We start from the raw sequence: 20,826 nt of genomic DNA on the forward strand, positions 1-20,826 counted from the left end.
ATGAGAGTAAAAATTGGCGTTGGCGAGTACATGAAAGTGTCATTCGCCAGTTGGCTGGTAATATTATTATGAATTCTAGCAATACAAATGTTGTAAGAACATGATTGTTAACAAACGTGAACAACGCTCAGGACAGTTGATTGGCCAATGCTGCATCATCAAAAAAGATTAAGAATTGAAATATTCAAGCGCAAGAAGATGCGAAAGGGAACTCAATTCATTTCTCGCTATGTGGAAAGTTTTCTGTGCACAAACATGCAAAGTACGAGTGTGAACGCCAAGCAAACCAGAACCAAATGTATAATTTTCGGTCCGGACCAAAGGAACCAAGAGAGAACACACCCTAAGTGTGTTGTGAAGTTTGCCCAAAAATAACAGAGCATATCCACTTCTCGCATGAACTGCACAAACTAACTTCACAACCTCCCTCTCATGAACACTCAAACGACAGAAGAAAACCGAAAGCAATGTTTTATAGTTATAAAAATTTTACTTTTCTTACACACACCTATCGTTTGGCTTCAGAAGACATTGATTCACCCGCTGGGGTCGTATGGATTACCGTCACCATCTCTGTGTGTGGTTTTTCATGTCCATATAATGCAATTGACCTGTGGCTAAGCCACGCCCCCTCCACTCACTCGGACAAACAGTCAACATTCAGTGACAGGCGCTATGGCAGCTGTCACAGCAGGAGACATTTCACAGGAGGCAATTGATGATTTTTGGAGACAGAAAGATTATATAGATATATATTTTGGTAAAAAGTTGTCTAAAATATTGTTCTTTAATATGTAATTAATGGTTCAAGATCAAATTAAATATGTACAGGTCTAAGTTGCATACGTTTCCAGGACAAGCCTTTTTACCATCTTTACCCAAGAGTACCTCTCCGTTAGTTTGGTGCTACAATATTTACATGAATCATTCAGCACAACATTGCTAACATTTGTTATCTCGGTTATTTACAGATACGTTAATGAAGCTAAGCTACATGATGTACAACGCAGCTAAAAGCTAACGTTAACGTTTTCTAATTTTAGGCTAACATTACGTTAGAGATGTAAAAGATAACGTTCAAATAAGTTGTTGACTTATCTTAGAACAAATGTTCTTCATCCTTGTTTAATTTATCCACGTTTAGTTGGTGTTGTGGTCTACCTTAACTTAATCCAGACAATTATCTCGGTTGAGATGTGGCTTGGGAAAGGGTAAAAAATACACACCCTCGCCCAGCCTCTCGGGATACCTAGTGCCGGAGTTGTGTGTACTCCATGCACACCGTTTGACCATTTTAAACTTAAAAGGACAAGAAAAAACATATAAAAACGAATGAAACCTGACTAACTCCAATGCATTTCAATGGACGAGGAAGCAGAGAATGTCCGAGTGTATGGGATAGCTATGCGCACTGTGATTGGCTCATCGCGTTTGGGGGCGTGGCTTAGCCATAGGTCAATTTAATTGGTGCCGCGCGGTTGACCCTTGAAAAACCACACGCAGCTATGAATGATTTTCCTAAAAATCTAAATCTCAATTTGTGTTTACCTGAAGAAAGAAAGTCATGTACATGCATTTTTGGGTGAACTATCCCTTCAAATCTGATTGGATAGATCATGTTCTAAGGTGTAAAATAGCAACTAAGTGCAGCATAGCTTGGCAACCCTAAAAAGTTCATGAACTATATTAAAATGGGTTATTATGAGAAGGTTTTGTAATTATTTGATTTAAATGTAAAAGAGCATGTTATCCGTTTAGCAAAAAAGTGTGTCAATCATTTAGGAAACAGACCTACGATAACGCTGCAGGTGTTTTTGCACGACTTATATAGCTTATCAAACTGCTATGTACAGTGATATACTGGCGGCTGAGGTCTGACCTGGAGCAGGCGATAGAGCCCACGGCATTGGAGTGTCCGCTGCCCTGAGCCACACACTGCACGTAGCCGCTGTTCGGATCCATCTTCCACACCCGCAAGGACTTATCCTGCGTGAAAGGTTACATAAACCTGGTGTTTTTCCATGTGTGGGTGAAGCTTTGCATTCAGATATTTTGAATTCCATTATATGCCAGTGGAAAGACACTGGTGCAGCTTTCTAAGAAAAAGTAAAAGAGTCACCTTTGCACAGCTGGCAAACATGGAGCCTTTGCGGAACACATCAATTGATAAGATGGTATCTGCAAACAGATAATCAGAGCAAAAAATCAGAAGACTATAAGGTAATAGCGCTCTACTCATCGACGAGAATGTCAACAATGTAGACTAAAGGTATTCTGCATGCACCTCTGGAGTCATCAGTGTCACATTCCCTTTTTAATGTTTGAAGATGGTTGTTTTTACACAATTGACAATTTATGCAGTTTACAATCTGGTATGTAGGGCTGCAACCAATGATGGTTTGATAATCTATTCACGATTTTTTGATTAACTGAACAAAAACAAAAAGTAATGCAATTCATTTACAAACCTAATGATAAATGCGCACACACACAGACACACCTATTAACCTGGCCACTAACCTTATGCTTATGACTTATAAAAAGCAACCTATTTATACCATATCCTGCTTAAAGTTTTCCTCAAAACAATGAGTTTATTTCATTTTAGTTTTCTTATTTTAGTACTTAGACTTGCTTCAGTTAGTTGACAAAGCAACACTTTTTTTTTTTTAGTTTAATTTGTTTCATCTCATATTTATTTTAGCTTTTTTTCCCTACAGGAAACAGTTTTAGTTAACAATGCTTCCTTTTAAACCTTGTCCAAGAACAAATATTTGAGTCTATTTTGTCAGGTTGACATTCATACTCCCTTGTTCAGTGAATTATTTGTGTGTGTGTTTAACATGAGCTCATACATTTCATTTGCAGATATGAATCTAATGATTACTTGTGCTGTAGGAAACACCACAAACAAGTGCATTAACACACACACACACACACACACACACACACACACACACACACACACAATACTAATCATCTTGTTTTGTTCCATGCAGTTATTGTAATAGACTTGAGATACTATATTTATTAATATTTTAAAATGGTTTATATTTTAATATTTCTCATCTTGATTTTAATTTTAGTAAAATAGTTTAGTTTATATTGGTTTTGCATTTTTAAAATGTCTATATTTGTATCTTTTTCAGTTTAAACTATTTTAGTACATCAAGTAAAAACTGAATGAAAATGAGAACTGATTTACATTATGATTTACATTTTTAATTTTATTTAAGGTAACATATTTTTTTTATGCCATTCGTTTTATTGAACTATAATAACCCTGGTTTCCATCATGCATATTTTTTGACTGTTCTGAAATGTATTTTTATTACGGCCAGGTGAAATCAGTGATTAATCCTCGCAGGCCTAGTAGTGAGGTCATGTGATAGCAATACTAATGCTTAAAGTGTTCGTTGCTTAAAATATAGGGCCTGTCCAAATACCCACTCTTGCGGCCTTTGCACTTGACTACTTGTCTATTTACATGACATGACTCGCTATCTTCGCATAGTGAACGCGCCTATTGAGAGAAATGCACACTTCATACGAATTAGCCTACATTAGCAGAGAGTAGCCAATTTCTTTTCGTTTTTAATTCTTTTGTTTAAAAGTAGACATTTCAAGCTTTCTATAGATATACTTCTCAGGTCTGTGAGGTAAGTAGCCTCTACGCTGAGTTTCAGTTCATTTATGAGACGCGCTCCAGTTCACATGCCGTTGCCTCCGTGTCCTGATTATATTGTCTACTATATTTGCTTCTTATTTATTAATCCAGGCAATTTGTTGATGAAACATTGATTAAAATGAAGATACAATTTATCAAAAATGAAATTCACTTTCTAAGATGTGCCCCGAACGTATTGATTTTTTAAATCTAAGTTGAAAACAAGTTCTCACATGCTTATGACTGAGCTCTTAAATCTAGCTATACTGTTCAGCTTTACATTTACTTATTTTTTATTAAATCTTTATAATCTTTTTTGTGCTTGTTTGTAACTTGTATTTTATTATGATGTTTTTACTTTTTTGTAAAGCACATTGAATTACTTTGATGGATGAATTGTGCTACATAAATAAATTTGATTTGATTTGATTCTACAAAACAAAACTTAAGTGGTCAAAATCATGTCTGACCCATTCCAAATGTTTTCCGATATATTGGGCATCTTATGATCCAATCTTACTCATCTCATGCGGTTCCCTTTTCATATAATCAATATAGATGAAAAAAATGATGATGATAATAATAATAATAATAATATTTAAGCCTCACACTGGTCCACTTTGCTCATATGTGCTGGTTTGTGGCCTATAAATGCTTGTGGGCGTGCATGTGGGGGAGGAGTGCGATTTTCGAATAATAATCGAATAATACCCAGCGATCTTCGAATATTATTTTTGGTTGAAATGCCCATCCCTAGTTCCAGGCTGTAAACATATTTTCTCTGCTGTAAAGTTGGGCATTCTAATATGGGGGGATACATGAAATTGAGTCCCTTTTGAGATAGTGTGGGTTTAGTGTCGCGTGGACATGCTCTCAAGTGGCCAAGATTGGAAGTGTGGGTATTTGGACAGGCCCGAAGTGTTTTGAATGAAAGCACAACAGTGCACATTGTGCAGATGTGTAAAGTATCCAGATTGCTGCTGCCCTCTAGTGGCTCACTGACCTGTGTGTCCATACAGAATCTGACAGCTGTTAGTGGCCAAATCAAACACCTTCAGCTGAGAGCTGTTAGTGGCCACAACGATGTGCGTGTCGTCCTTCCCCAGGAACTTCACATCCAAGATATCATCATTGTAGCCCACGAACTTCAAAAGAAAAGATAAACAAGCCGAATGTTGCACCATTCCAGATACAACTAATGCTGATGGAAGGTGAGCTGGGAGGCTTACCTGCTGCTGCACGGTGAGTGTAGGCATCTGATAGATGAGGATGTTGTGCTCTGCGGTGACTGTGGCCAGTCTGTTGGACTGAGGCATGGGCAGAAGGTGCACCAGACAGCGCGGGTCCAAATCGGCCCCCTCTGTGCTGAGAGCTGGAGCATCAGGCAGAGTCTGCGTGAACACACAGCGCGCTGAGCTGGAGTCCCACACTCGAAGAACACCTGTGGAGAACACCACAACACTTACTCAGAGGTGCACGCAAGGATTCAATATTTGTTTTGCACAGCAGTGCCACACAGCACCAAAATCATTCAATTTTTTTAATGCATGCACTAAAAAAAGCCTACAAATAAGCAAAATGTGCATCTTTAAACAACAACGTTTTCTCATTCATCATATATTTTAAAGGGTTTGCATGCATCTTTTTATCTCAATTAGATGCAACAAAGCAGATTAAAGTAAGTTTCCCAATTTTCAACCCGATTTGTATTTTTACAATGTCAGTAATACATGAAAATTAACTGTTTACTCTCCTAGACGACAAAATGCCCATACATTATGGGTGTTGAAGTTTTCACAGAAGAAGACGAGAACAGACTTTTTTGTTTTCTCCAGTCAGGCAGCACCGATTTGTTTTTTATTGAAAGTTTTACTCTAAGCCCATTGCCAGTGATGAAGTACCCATTTGAAATTATGTCTCAGTGTTTCTGTCATGAACCTCAGCCATTGGCTAATCCATTAAAATTTGATAATTCAGCCATTGGCTAATTTTAGATTTTTTGGTTTAAGAAAAAAAAAAACTTTATGTAGCATGAGTATAAGTTGTGTTGAAATGCTGTGAACTTCAATTTATCTTTCATTCCAATCCCTCACATTACTAACAGTAAAAATAAGTTTCCTTTAAAAACGATACTTGATCATGAATAATGTAATAAGTGTTTTTATATGTAGGCTAAATAACATTCAGAAACTATTTGAAATTTGAAAAATTCAAAAAACATAAAAAATTACATTTATTGATTATGACTGATATTATTTGGCATGCACAACACGGACCGATGGGACAGATGCACACAGCGGCGCAGTGTTTAGGATGGGTTCGTGTTGAAGAGCCGCTAACAAAGTAATCTTTTCACACAATGTTCTGCAAGTGTAAATGTCAGCATTATCATATACAGTTACAGTATGTGTAAAGAATTGAAGTCTGTCAGGTAAAAGGAGAGATTATTGATGCAGTTCAGTCTGTCTGCTATTTCATTCCAAACCGTTACTCCTGATCAGAGGCTTCCATAAATATTTAGTTCATACGTAGAGTTATGCTTCAACTAAGTTTAATGGTGCAAAGCAAAAATATTTAGTAGTGCGCAAGTAAGAATTTAGTGTCCATTTACATCAAAACTAGGCTAAATTGTTACTTATGCATAGCTGGTGCAACCAGCCCCTGATCAGTATTGGTTTTTTTTATGGATTTTCATCCATTTTAAATTAAACTGTTTTGATTTGAACTAGAAGAGTTTACCTTTGCTGCCAGCCGTGACAAAGTGTAACTCTTCATCCTTCACACCCATCTGGGAGTAATCGCTCGTCCCTGGGAGAAGAACAACACCTTCCACAGCCTGAACATCCACAAATAAGAGAAATCCATGTAAAACAACAAGGCCGGATTTCCAGGGTATCCTGCTTATTTACAAAGAAAATAATTGAGCTGCTATAACTGTAAATGGGACACAGTCACATCCTGACCTCATAGACAGGGACTGTCCTCTTCACCGCCTTCTCCTTCAGGTCCCACACCGAACAGATTTTGTCTCGGCCAGAACTAAAAATGGAGACAGCGCGACTTTAGTAAAATTGAACTATTATGAGGACAATGCTTGATGAGATTCCCAAGAAAAATGACGTCCCCCAACCCCTCCCTATTTACCTGACGAGTGTTTGGCCATCAGGAGAGAAGGCCAGCGATGTGACGGCACTGTAGTGGCTCTCCAAAACACATATGCACTTGCTGCTCCGCAGATCCCAGATACGGATCCCACAGTTCGCAGAGGAAGAGAAGAGCTGCAGCCTGCTAATGTCCGGATGAAACTCAACCAAACTGAGAGAGAGGCGTTACAGCTTTTAGACATGGCATAACAACCTGTGCCAGTATTACATCTTTACAGAAAGTAATTATAAGGTCTGACTATTAGAGGATAAATGAGAGATGATTTCGAAAGAGTTTAAATTTTGGAAGCAGAGATTCTTCAGTACTTACTGTACAACACCAGACGATCCTTTCAGATTGTGTGTGCAGTACTGCTTCAAAACATCCCACAGCTTGATGGTGCCGTCGCAACCTCCTACAAACAAACACAACGACAAATATTCATTACCCTTGTGAAAAAGTAGCACCCTTTTTCAATGTGCACTTGGAGTGTACTTCAAATAGCATTTTTTTAACTGTATTTTGGCGGATGATATAATATTAATGAAATAAAAGGCCAGTCACTTTCATGACTGTTTCTTAACACACTTGTGTGAACTTTAAAAAAAGTGCATTTTGTAATACTGTAAAATTAGAAATTAGTTTGTTGAAATGCATTTAAAAATCATTGTTTTAATAATCTTTTGCTGTGCTTTAAAGAAGTTCACTTGTTATGATTTGTTGACTAACATACTATAGCACATATCAGTACTTTATTATTTTAACTGTAGGTATTCAATATTACATTTAATATACTTTTTGTATTTAATAAAATTTTAATATACCTATTTTAATATACTCTGTTTGACGACAACCATAAGCGTTTTGTCCATAGAAATGGGTTATTCACTACTGTAAAGCAACGTGACTGGCAGACACGACTAATCGATAAGCAAATTTGTAGTCGATTATTGTCATTATTGACAATAATAAATTTGATTGATTAGTATATGCAGCCCTACACCTAATACGCATGCAATTAATTGTCTGAAAAACATTGCATTCTGTTCGCACTTATGTTTATTCTTTGACAATTTATTATTATAGTAATATATAATAAATATAGTAATATATAATAATATAGTATTATTATCTTTTTAAAGGCACGCTAAAGTGATATTTTTCTCAAGAGTATTGCCAAGTAGTTAAAGAAAAACATGACATTTGACATTTTGCCCTATTATGAACATATACAGATTTTTTTTTAATCAAACAAGGGACTCAAGAACACCCCATAAAAAAACAAAAACAAAAAACGGTCGTAGATCATCCAGAAACCGAGACACGGTTAATTAATAATCAAGGGTATGTCAACTTTTGACCGGGGTCATTATTATAAATTCAGCTATTCTTTGTCTTATGGACTATATGTAATCATCCTTTATGTAAAATATATTTTTCAGGACTGTACTAAACAAAAAGATAACATGCCTTTTGTTTGTAAATTATTCACATTTTCACAGATTCTGCAAGGGGTGTGTAAACTGCAGCTGACATTAAAACTGGCGCATAGTGCTACTCGTTGCATCAAACATCTGGCTTATGTCTGACCTGTCGCCAGCAGGGTGGAGGTGCAGTCAAAGGTCATGCTGGCCACAGGCACATTGTGGATGGCCCTCCACGACCGAGTGCACTTGCCCTGCTTCCAGTCCCACTGCTTCAAGAGCAAAGCCCTGCTGGCGGTCACCAGCATCTGCAGAGAAACAACAGCTCAGTTTCAGACATCCTGAAACACCAGAAAGTCCAATGACAGATCACTGAATGAGCTCACCTCATCATCAGGACTGAGAGAGAATGAGGTGATGTCCTCTTGATCATCCTGCTCCGAGAGAGTAAAAAGTGAGAAAAACAAGCAGACGTATTATGCAGTCGTTTTTCAGACATGGTGCTTCGTCAATTTTGGGCACTTTTATATAATTTTATTATATGAACTTCACATTAAGGTTTATTACCATCCCTTCATCATATTGCTATTTTTAAATGTATTTATTATAAAAAAAACTATCCGTGCACATCCTTTTTTTTTTAATCATGTGCCTCGTAATCTTTAATCAAAATAACTTCCCCTCCCACTTGCAGCTCGTCTCTTCTCTGATGACGTTTCTACTATCAACCTGTCACTTACATGAGATCCACCAATAGCAAACCACAACCATCCAATCAATCAATTCCCCATGGAAAACATCAAGTCCCGCTAGAGCTGCACGATCGATCTCGAGTCGACACCCATGTGATCTTATTCCTAAATGACAACGATTCAGCTGTGTCTATTAAACCTTTATCAACTACGTTCACAGAGAAAACTCAGATCTGCGTTGGCGCTGCCGCTGATCCAGAGAGAGTAGTCGTCATGTACAGTACAGATATGAAACAGCGTCACAAACAGTCTTCTCAACCACACAGTATCATTATATCAGTTAGAGCCCGACCGATATATCGGCGGGCCGATATTATCGGCCGATTTTAGGCATTTTCCTAACTATCGGTATCGGCATTTATAATGGCCGATAAATGAATATTTTAAAAAATGCGGGTACGGTGATTCATGTAAGGGTGGCGCTGCCAATAAAGCACCTAAAAGCTGTCACAAGAACTGGCAAAAATAATGATTATGAATACAACAAATATAGCAAGGAGGCATTTTAATTGTTTATTAATAAACAAGTGTTTTCAGTCAGTGTCAGCCAAAGATGAAGTTGACGATGCTGACTCGCGATCTTCAGTGAGCGCGCGCCAGAGAGAAATGCACATTTCATACGATTACATGAGTCTGTCTGTCTTTCGTTTTGAATTGTTCTGTTTAAAAGTAGACATTTCAATATAGATATATTTCAATTCTCAGGTCTATACGCTGAGTTTCGGTTCATGAGACGAGCTCCAGTTCACCCGCAGGCGCCTCCGTGTCGAGATTATCTATCGTCTGCTAAATTTACTTCTTATAAATTAAATCCAGGCAAATGGCTGATGAAACATTGATTAAAATTAAGATACAATTAATACAAAACGAAATTCACTTTGAAACGAAAGGTTTTGTGCTTTCTGTTTGATGTCTATGTGAAAGTTTCAAAGCATTAGTGCCGCTTTCAGAGCGCTCACGTCCGTAGTGCTGAACTGTCGCGTCTGTAACATTGTTTTTTCCTCATAAATGGAAACACGAAAAATAAAATAAAATAAAATAAAATGAATATTTTATGTAGCCTGTGGAGACTGAGAGCCAACCCTTCTTCATCATGTGGGTAGTAGCCTACTTGTGATTTGCGCAGTGTAATTCACAGAATTGATTTCTCTGCTACAAGCCTCTGTCACGTATTGTGTGAGCTTGTGACTATTGCAAGCGCGCAGCTGAGAAGTCCTGATTATATTGTCTGCTATATCTAGGCCTTCTTCTTATTTATTAAGGCAATTGGTTGATGAAACATTGATTAAAATGCGTGGCGCGAGCGATCTCCGACAGTAAACTGATTCTGCTTTGTCTCGGGTTAACAGCTGTTGCGACGCGAGCAGTAACGGCCGCGTCCGGTGTAGACACAGTGTTAAAGCTCATTCTGCCTGATAACGCTACGTTACAACATCAAGCAATATTCCAAAAATGTATATAATTATAACACTTTATATAGGGCCATTTTGCATTAATAGTAGCCTAGTTTCACGTTTAGTACATTTCGCTTACTTATTTAAAATAGTATAAAAGTACTGTACATATGTAATTAAAAACGTTTTCATTATGATATTATTCATTTTACTTTAGTAAAAAGATCTGAGTTCTTCCTCCACTGGTAGAGATTAGAGGAATTAAGAGTAAAAATAGAAGATAATAAGGTTTTGTCAGTGACACTCTTTATTATATATTTATTGATACAAGTTATGACTAAATTAAAAGACAAAGTCGTCGTTAGTGAAGATTATGCAACAGTATTTAGAATATAATATAATATAACATGCAATGCAAACTAGTTTGGTTACAGCTCAGCTGTATAATTCTCATTCTATCATTCCCCCTGCCTCCATTACATATCTGTGTCACACAAGTGTTTGATTACCACATTTGAGTGATCATTGCAAAACGTGTTTATAAAATATATTTATTCTGTTTATAGCTACTGTGTAAAGTACCCATCAAAAGTTTGTACACACCAATAGGAAAGTGTCCAAACTTTTGACTGGTATACTGTACTATAATACACATAAATAATATTGCTACTGTATTATAATGTACACATAAATAATATCGGCCGATATATCGGTATTGGGCTTTTTTTACTCCCTAATATCGGTATCGGCCCCTAAAAATCCATATCGGTCGGGCTCTAATATCAGTCTTACAATAATTCAAATGATCACAGAAGAACTGGGATAAAAGTTGAAAGCTTGGATATAAACAGCTCTTGAAATAAAGACTGTTTCAATTGCATTGTTACACCAGTAGGTGGTGAGAAGTGACTGTTAAAGCTGCTGTAGGTAACTTTTGTAAAAAAAAATATATTTTACATATTTGTTTAAACTGTCATTATGTCCTGACAGTAGAATATGAGACAGATAATCTGTGAAAAAAATCAAGCTCCTCTGGCTCCTCCCTGTGGTCCTACTGCCATTTGCAGAAATACACCGCTCCCGGTCAGAAACAACCAATCAGAGCCAGGAGGAATGTCTTAGCAGTGTCAATCACGCTCGTGTACGCGCTGATCACCCCTCTCTTGCACAGCGCGTACCGTCGTTCAAACTCAAGATTGTCGGTGTGCTGAAGTCTTTATGAGTGAGCCATTGAATCATTCATTGAAACTGATTTTCAAAAATAAATAGACCTTTTTGTTTTGTTGACCATTGAGGATGGTGGGAGGATCGTGTTTATCAAATTAGCAAGCTCTAAATAGTGGCCTACATTTTTTCTTGTTCCAAAGGCTGATTTACTCGGATATACTTCACTCAAAATAGGGAAGAAAAGACTATTGCATCTTCGGATTCATGCCAACTTTAAGGAAAGACACTATACAGGGTAATCATTTTAACTAACAGAGATCATCATACTTCACCAGTAATTCTCACATTAATTGTTTTGTATTACAAGCTTTCTGAAATGTTTAAATATGCAGATGATGCATTATAAAATTAATTCGGCACTAATTAGCATAATTTTCCAGAACTTTAATCTGAAAATTATATAAAGTTTAATTTAAAATTCTAGTTTCATTTTCTTGTCAATGTTTTACAATATTATTAGTAATAAAATTTTATAGAAATCAGGCCAATGATATAAAGCTGCGTTCACACTACACGATACCATTCATTTTCAATGGTGAGCGGGCGACTTTCGGCGACACGCACGGTCGCGACCGTTGGCTACCGGATGGGGCATGTCTGGCGACGCGACAATGTTGAGATCTGTTTAACTTTATGCAAATTAAGAGCGACTTTCGGAAGCGACAACCAATAGGAGCGGAGCGTGCATGATCCTTCTCCACATCATTGGATGTCATTCATAAAGGCAACCAGTAATGGGAACGCCCACTAGCGACCTCATCGCCAGCCACTGGCGACATGCAGCGACAAAGTCGCTTGTAGTGTGAACGGGGCTTAAGAACAAACCCTTTCCTTTCTTTTTTTTCCCCGACAAATCAATTTGTTCACTAATGTTTGAATAGCATAATATTTTGAGTTTCTGTTGATTAAATCACTTTTTTTGTTTTGTTTCAACTAACTGAAAAATGTATGCAAACCAGGTTATAAAATTGTAAAGTCTGGCACATGTAAGTGTTACTGATGAAGAGATTTAAAGATAAGTTTTAGGCAACTCGCATTAAAACAAGCAAAAATCATTTCAATATTTATGTTGAGAAAATGATTTTAACCTTAGAAAGGGGCAATACAGTCAGACATTTTATTAAAAAAAAAAAAGCTTAAAATGTCATTTTCACCACAAACAAGTGCAGTTATATAGTTGAGATGAACAACATAACATGAGATGTGCTGGAAATATTATTTGTTTACTTATTTTTAATTGGGGGGGGGGGGGGGGCACTCATTTAAAACAAAACAGATACTGACCTGCTCAATACTATGTATGATTTTCCCTGTATTGATCTGCAAAATGTTGACTCTTGATCCACATGTGCAGAAGATGTGCTGTTCATCACGACTTATCTGGGTGGAGAAACAAAACAAGTCAAACGTGCAGGTATAATAGCAAGAATGAATTTTACTAGCCTAATAATATAATTATTTTTAAAAGTTACACTTTATTTTAAGGTGTCTTTGTTGCACTGTACATATAAGCCTAAGTACTGAATGATATTAAGTAACAACTTATATTTAGTATAGGGTTTAGTCTGCGGTTAGTTGCATGTATGCAGCATTTATAGTTATTAGTTACTATAGTAACTACACATACCAAAGACACTGTCAAATAAAGTGTAACAAAAAAAACTACAAAAAATATGGACATACCTGCACTTTGCCTCCCTTATAGAACGGCTCTATTTTGCTGGAGACTGCATAACTAAACAAACAAATGAGATGATCATAAACTAGTTGTCAAATAAGGTAGTTAACAGTAATCTCAATTTGTCACTGCACATTTCGAATGAGTCTTTTCCATTGAGAACAGTCAGGACAGACGTTAAACTACACTTACTTGGATTTAAACAGCAGCGTGTGTCCAGCCATGACAACAAACGATGTTTGCGACTTCTCGGGAATAATATGGTTCTTTTAAAAAGCATATGTATTTAATTCAGACAGTCCTGATTTTTACACGCATGGTGCATGTGTTCATTCCAATGTCGCACGAATATGACGTCAAAATTAAAAACGATTCTACAGTGACATCTAGTGGCAAACACGCAAATGCCAAACAAAATAAACAAATAAATAAATAACAATTCACAACTGCATGTGTTTAAAATAATTATAAAAATAGCCTACATTCTTTGGGTTTCAGTTGATTTGTTTTAAATCCGGCTTTGTTGTTCAATGCATTTGGAGAATTTGATAGGGACCTTTTTCACAGTCTATAGGGACGCAAAGTATTTGTATTCTTTATTGAAGAATGGTTTTGTAACGTAAAAACCTCCTTCTCCCTTACTTTATTTTTGTTTATCTTATTTAATGGTATTTTTTTTTCTAAATTATTGTTTGGTATGTTGTGTAGAATGTGATGTTAAAATTGACCAGTGATCTTTAAAGTCTTTATCCCTTTTCGGCTTTGTAGCGCTAGATGGCTAGAAAGATGGTCCATGGAAGCGAAGAAGTCTTCTTACGTCACCTCCGCTTTTCTACGTCATATCCTCAAAGAGACCTCAGATCAGTTGGATCGCTGTCATTCCCCGTTCACTTCGTTGTTTTATATATTAACAGCTGATTCAGGGTCAGTAATTTGTATGCGACGTATGGTACATGCGTAACGTATGTCCGCCGTTAGGTTGTGTAAACCGTCAGTCACTTCCGCGTTGAGGAAGCATTATGTTAAAAACTATCAGCATGGGTTTAACAGCAGTTTCAAGTTTAAACAGTTTAAGATGTCAGATGTTTAGAGCAGCCTGTGTCAGTAAACGTTACAATGTTCAAAGTCTCTGCAGTGTCTCCAGATCAACTCAGTTACAGAGTAACACACTGGTAGGTCACTGGCTTAAAATGTGTAGTAACCATGTTTTCTGACGGATTTATTAACATTTGTATAACCACAGTTTTACTACAAATACCATGGTATAAACCGTGGTAAATTTGTGGTTACCATGGTTTAAATAACCATGTTTAAAAAAAAAAAAAGTAAAACCATGGTTAATTTTATTCGTTCAGGCATTCATAAATGATAACAAATATATTCCTTATATTTCATATGCCAGGTAATTAGTGATTAAAGTGTTGTCAGTCATCCTTTATGTATTTATTTGTTATTTGTACCTTTAATTGTTACTGATCACTGGCATATATGTATTGAAGTTGGTGGTTCTCAAGCTTTTTGACTTGAAGGATCTGTATTGTCCAACACAATATTCAAAGGCCCCTCAAATAAGTTATAATATTGATATGTTCTGCTGTAATTATGACACAACTGCTTGTTTTCTATCTTTTTTATTGACAGAAATTGGGAGTGTCATTATATTCAATTAATTAACCAATTATTTTTGTGATTTACAGAAGTTTCAAGAACTGTATGTTCAATACCAATAGTTTATAATGATAATAAGTAAACTAATAAGTAAATAATAAGTAAAGTTTGCTGAGGCCCCCTACTGGGCCCCGGGCCCCTGGTTGTGTCTATTTTATAAATGATGGTTATATGTAGTGTAGATTAACTCCAGCATGTTCCTATTTGTATGTGACTTTATTCTTCAGTTTAGGACATGTAGGACAGCACCATGTGTGTCCCTTCTCAACATGCGGATGCTGTCCACTCTACCTCCACCTCCCTCGTCTAGCAGAGACAAATCCAACAACAAGAAGACTGGTGTAAGCCTCATTCACAGCAAGATGTAAAGATCAGGGGCCTGATGTATAAACCTTGCGAATGCACAAAACAAAGGTATGAAAATGTGCGTACGCAAATTTCCACGCACATATCGGGATTTATATATTTTTTAAAAACTTAGCGTAAACATGTCTGCACTCTTTTACTGGAGCGAGTGAAGTAAACAGATTGATTTTAAACTCTGTTTTCATTTTGATATACACATTTAGATTAAATATTAAATAATATTAAGATATAACATGTTAAAGTCGAGTTATTAAGCACTCAAATTTCATTTAGTCATTATCTGCCGGAAACTAGTTATTTTAGTCTATAAAGTTTAAATATGAATATTTTTCTTATACGATCGCTTCATTTCATAAGGCCTTTATTAACCACCCAGATCCGTGTGGAGCACTTTTATGATGGATAGATGCACTTTTATGGACTTCAAAACATAAATGGCCATTCACTGCCATTATAAAGCTTGGAAGAGCCAGGACATTTTAATGAATTAATATAACTCCGATTGTATTCGTCTGAAAGTAGAATGTCATATACACCTAGGATGACTTGAGGGTGAGTAAATCATGGGATAATTTTTGGGTGAACTATCCCTTTAATGACAGCGAAGAGTGCTAGGCGTATGAAAAATCCTCTAAAAACTAAATTGCTGAGGAAATATTTCTCGCGAGAATAGTAATCAATGATATATGGAAGCTTGTTTCTGCCACAGAATAAAATATTAAAAGATAATTGTGACTTTATAACACGCAATTGCGACTTTATATCACGTAATTCAGAATTGTGAGATATAAACTTACAATTGTGAGATTCTTTTTTTACATTTTTTTTATTCTGTGGCGGAAACAAGCTTCCATAATGATGCGACTCTGAGCATATATTTATTCTTAAATAAGGCAAAGGATACTAAATGATTTTTAGAAATATAATGTGACGGCACAAATGGCATTTATAGTCCGTGTCTCATGGAGGAGACTGGTGGGGAGGAATGTACGCACAATCTTCCGCTCATTAGGATTTCTAAATGGAATTTTGCGCAGGTTCTGGCATAAGTACGGTTTATAAATCTGAAACTTTTGTGAGTTCGCAAAATCTATCTTTTGTGCATACACACTTTTTTTTAGGATGAAATCTACGTAAAGTTTTATACATTAGGCCCCAGGACTGCTAACTGAAAGATTGTTGTTTTCTCAATTGCCTGTGTTTGGAAAAAATGGTCCATAAAAAAACAAATTTGGAATGCATTTGTAAATCAGAATAAGCAAACATATGCATTTATTTGTTCAAAAATATAGTAAAAACAGGAATATGTTTTTTTTTAAATAAGTATTTTCTATTGTAATACATTTTAAAATGTAATTTATTCCTGTGATCAAATCTGAATTTTCAGCATCAGTCTTCAGTGTCACACGATCCTTCAGAATTCATGCTAATATAATGATTTGCTGCCCAAGAAACCTTTCTGATTATCAATGTTGAAAACAATTGTGCTGTTTCACATTTTTGTGAAAACAATGATACTTTTTTTCAGGATTCTTTGATTAATAGAGTTAAAAAGAGCAACATTTACTTTTACATTTTTTTACAATAATCTCAGTTACACAGCAGGTGCTGATCCTTCCCAGCAATCCAAATGTTTCACCTTTTTTAATAGGACACTTCACAAAAGTGTTTGACATTTTGTGGATTATCAATGATTATCAATGGGTGTATTTTTATCAGACATATGAACTGTACTGATGTCTCTTTTCCACAGCCAGTTACATGGAAATCTCTTGCTATCACATTTGCGCTGGGAGGAGGTCTTCTTCTAGGCATGAAATACTTCAAGAGAGAAAAAGAGGAAAGTAAGGACTCGGATCTATGCATGTAGAAATGATTAACCTACACCACATTGTTCTTGCATCCTTATTTTATGCAAATGCTCCACAACATAATGATAGCTTTATCATTAACGTGCTTTTTGTTGTTGTAGTGATTGAGAAAGAAAGAACAAAGTCGATGGGAAAACCATCTCTCGGAGGTCCATTCTCACTTGTCGACCACAACAATAAACCCACAAAGAGTGAAGATTTCCTCGGCCAGTGGCTGCTGATATATTTCGGTTTCACACACTGTCCAGACATCTGTCCCGATGAACTGGAGAAAATGATTGAGGTCGTTGATGAGATTGGTAATGTATCATTTCATTTTTTTTTTACTACGTAGAGTAACAGTTTTAATTTTTATTGACACTATAAAGCTCTCAGGTTTGATGTTTGCATACAATGATATTAAAATGTCTGTAAAGCTGGATTGTATTTTATACATTGGCCCCTAAGAATTTATACACTTAAAGAGGCTTTATGTAGAGTTCAGAAACCCTTATTATTAGCAACACCGGTGGCCGTTAAGTGAACTGCAACAGCTTATTGTTCATGCATGCTCTCATGCACACGTAACGTACAAGAAACTGAACATGATTCAAGGTCCGGATATACTCACGGCGAATCACTTTTTCGTTCTTCACTTAGAAGTAAAAAGTAGTTGTAAATATCTTTTCAGTGATATTCTGTTAACAAACATACCCACGCTGTCCACTCGGTTTAGAGCAACGTTTAGATGTATATTTAAATGTGTGCTGTGTGTTTTCTTCTCAATAACAAAATAAACACACGACAAAAATGACAGTGGTGAGAAAACAGCAGTTAAGGCCCTGTTTACACGAGAACGCTCGCGGGTGAAAACGTGAAAATATTTTATCAGATGTGCCTTTCGTTTACACGGCGACGGTGTTTTTGGGTCTTAAAAACGCAAAAAAGTGAAGCCACCCACCAGAGTGGAAATCTTAAAAACGCTCCACCGTCGTGTTCCCGTCTAAAGCCGTGTAAAAATGCAAATCTGCTCACGCCAGCTCTCGTCGCGTACATGTTTACGTCACAGGCATGCGCCAGTACAGCAAAATAACAACCAACATTGAGATTATTCAGATTACGTCAGATTATTTCCATACATCGGACCTTCAAGATGCCCTAGCAGCTCTGATAAACGAACAAGAGTCTTTTTGCTGTTCGCTTCGCCATGTTTTGATTTTTTTCAAATCACATTGTTATGACAGTTTGATTATAAAGTAAATTTGAGACTAAACTATATAGATCTGACTATGTGAGACTATAGTTTAAATGAATTCCTTTTCTTTGCATGACACATTGACATTACAGTACAGTACGTCTCTTTCGGCATTATCCAGAATATTGTATTTCATTTCATGTGCCATTAAACGGAAGAGAGGCTCTCGGGAGTGTGTAAACGTCTCATCCCTTTGTATTTTCCTGGCAAAAATGACCCGAGTCCTTCACTTAAAAATCAGTCTACAGGCTTTCATAGACAACCTAGGAAGTTGGTGTGATTGATTAGCAAAAAGAAAAACGATTAATACATGAAAATACTTACATATAGTCCCTTTAAAGGGATACTCGACTTTTGTTGGAAATAGGCTCATTTTACAACTCCCCCAGAGTTCAACTGTTGAGTTTTACCGTTTTTGAATCCATTCAGCCGATCTCCGGTTCTGGCGGTACCACTTTTAGCATAGCTTAGCATACATCATTAAGTGGACAAGACCATTAGCATTTCTCAACAACAAAAAAATGACCAAAGAGTTTTGATATTTTTCCTATTTAAAACTTGTCACTTCTGTAGTTACATCGTGCACTAAGACCGACGGAAAATGTAAAGTTGCGATTGTGCAGCAGGCGTAATGATATGACGCAGCACCTGAAAATAGACTTATCATTGCTTCATATCATTACGCCTGCTTCATTCATGGTACGGCAGTAAAGTTTCTTGATTATTACGCAGGAATGAGAGTATAGTTCCTAGCCATATCAGCCTAGAAAATCGCAACTTTACATTTTCCGTCGGTCTTAGTGCACGATGTAACTACAGAAGAGTCAAGTTTTAAATAGGAAAAATACCGAAACTCTTTGGTCATTTTATTTGAGAAATGCTAATGGTCTTGTCCACTTAATGATGTATGCTAAGCTATGCTAAAAGTGGTACCGCCAGAACCGGAGATCGGCTGAATGGATTCAAAAACGGTAAAACTCAACAGTTTAACTCTGGGGGAGTTGTAAAATGAGCCTATTTCCAAAAAAAGTGGAGTATCCCTTTAAGCTACCACTAAAAATATATATGAATGTATTTTTATAAAATCTTTGGGAATGTGCTATATCAATAAAATATATCTAGATAATATGTATATTATATATTAAGAATGAACAATAATATAATTAATCATGTATAATAATGTTTTACCATTATTATTATTACATCAGATGAATTGGCACACAAAGTGGCATTTATCTGAAAGGAAAAATAGTACAAGACCCATTTCAAGGAACTCTACTTGTGTGTCTTACATTTCTGTCACAGATAAAATTAAAACCCTTCCAGACTTAACACCAATCCTCATCACCATTGATCCTGAAAGAGACACACCCGAAGCAATGGCAGCATATGTCAAAGGTGAGCAGGGATTATCTTTATTACTCTGCACTCACCATAATGCTGTGAAATGATTTCCTCACCATTTATATTTTTTAATATCTCACATGCAGAGTTTTCCCCAAAGCTGATCGGTCTGACAGGCAAAACTGCCCAGGTTGAGCAAGCGTCCAGAGCCTACAGAGTGTATTACAGCCAGGGCCCAAAAGATGAAGACAACGACTACATTGTGAGTTTTTGGTTCCCCCTAACAATGTTGTTACAGTTTGGCTTATGTAATAAACTTGACACAAGAAAATTGTTTTTCTCTTGTCTTATGTTAATGAATTGAATTCCTAATAATCTCACAAGCCTGAAGTCAGCATGCAAATACTGTATTTCCCTGTAATTGCAGGTGGATCACACCATCATAATGTACCTGGTGGGACCTGATGGCCAGTTTCTTGAATATTTTGGACAGAACAAGAAATCCTCTGAGATCTCCTCATCCATTGCATCCTACATGAGAAAGTACAAACATGGAAAATGAGTCAAAGTGCATGGCTTCAGCACACACTTGAGTGTTTATTTCTCTCTCAGAACACTGTCGTTACTCTGTGAAATGGGTTCTATTTATTTGAAGTTAAACCCTGATTCACAAAATCAAAGATTATGAAGCATTCCACATTTTGCTGCAGCCCAACAGTAACTTTTGTTGATCTTTGTTATTCATATCTGTACACAGCAATGTAATTCAAAGGACAAACTTCAATAAACTACGTTTTGATTGTTATTTTTGTAATGCATTGTGTTGATGAATTGTGTGGTAGCATGTTGCATCACTAATCACATCGACTTTACATCATTAAATAAATAAATTCATAATTTATGTAAATTCTATAAATTTAATTGATTGCCAGGGTGAAGACTTTCAAACAACCATTTCTTAGTCAAACTGTATTGACTGACAGATGATTGACAGAACACTCACATTCACTGCATCTTTTTACCACACAAACATTTGGTAAAGCACATTTCACCATTG

The 20,826-nt window shown here is 36.4% G+C and overlaps 2 protein-coding genes across 3 annotated transcripts in view; one reads left to right on the forward strand and one right to left on the reverse strand.

Moving 5' to 3' along the window:
• Window positions 1-14,058, reverse strand: part of LOC143721358 (transducin beta-like protein 3) — a 37,678-nt gene extending 23,620 nt beyond the window's left edge. The window contains exons 1-13 of the mRNA XM_077211662.1: window positions 13,479-14,058; window positions 13,292-13,343; window positions 12,893-12,988; window positions 8,622-8,669; window positions 8,402-8,543; window positions 7,142-7,226; window positions 6,812-6,982; window positions 6,631-6,706; window positions 6,407-6,503; window positions 4,897-5,108; window positions 4,671-4,812; window positions 2,120-2,178; window positions 1,880-1,986 (exon numbers count right to left, since the gene is read on the reverse strand). Coding sequence (XP_077067777.1) covers window positions 1,880-1,986; window positions 2,120-2,178; window positions 4,671-4,812; window positions 4,897-5,108; window positions 6,407-6,503; window positions 6,631-6,706; window positions 6,812-6,982; window positions 7,142-7,226; window positions 8,402-8,543; window positions 8,622-8,669; window positions 12,893-12,988; window positions 13,292-13,343; window positions 13,479-13,510 — 1,319 coding nt within the window. The 5' untranslated portion in view covers window positions 13,511-14,058. The remainder of the gene's footprint in view (window positions 1-1,879; window positions 1,987-2,119; window positions 2,179-4,670; window positions 4,813-4,896; window positions 5,109-6,406; window positions 6,504-6,630; window positions 6,707-6,811; window positions 6,983-7,141; window positions 7,227-8,401; window positions 8,544-8,621; window positions 8,670-12,892; window positions 12,989-13,291; window positions 13,344-13,478) is intronic.
• Window positions 14,059-14,242: 184 nt separating this feature from the next.
• LOC143721369 (protein SCO1 homolog, mitochondrial-like) lies at window positions 14,243-20,574 on the forward strand. 2 transcript variants are annotated; one of them, XM_077211677.1, is made up of 7 exons: window positions 14,243-14,458; window positions 15,182-15,295; window positions 17,074-17,164; window positions 17,293-17,490; window positions 19,731-19,823; window positions 19,916-20,031; window positions 20,197-20,574. In XM_077211677.1, the coding sequence occupies exons 1-7, from the start codon at window positions 14,306-14,308 to the stop codon at window positions 20,329-20,331; spliced, it is 900 nt and encodes a 299-aa protein (XP_077067792.1). In that variant the 5' UTR covers window positions 14,243-14,305; the 3' UTR covers window positions 20,332-20,574. The 2 variants fall into 2 exon arrangements, with proteins under 2 accessions (XP_077067792.1, XP_077067793.1); XM_077211678.1 differs by having other exon boundaries at window positions 14,271-14,458; window positions 15,182-15,368.
• Window positions 20,575-20,826: the final 252 nt, after the last annotated feature.

Source organism: Siphateles boraxobius, unplaced genomic scaffold (genome assembly GCF_051911475.1).
Source record: "Siphateles boraxobius isolate OS27281-9 unplaced genomic scaffold, OSU_SipBor_1 66, whole genome shotgun sequence".
Classification (NCBI taxonomy): Eukaryota; Metazoa; Chordata; class Actinopteri; order Cypriniformes; family Leuciscidae; genus Siphateles; species Siphateles boraxobius.

Coding starts and splice junctions, on each gene's coding strand:
- LOC143721369 (XM_077211677.1), top strand. CDS start 14,306: ATGTTAAAAACTATCAGCATGGGTTTAACAGCAGTTTCAAGTTTAAAC. Junction 15,296..17,073: donor CCAACAACAAGAAGACTGGT/GTAAGCCTCATT, acceptor TCTTTTCCACAG/CCAGTTACATGGAAATCTCT. Junction 19,824..19,915: donor AATGGCAGCATATGTCAAAG/GTGAGCAGGGAT, acceptor TCTCACATGCAG/AGTTTTCCCCAAAGCTGATC.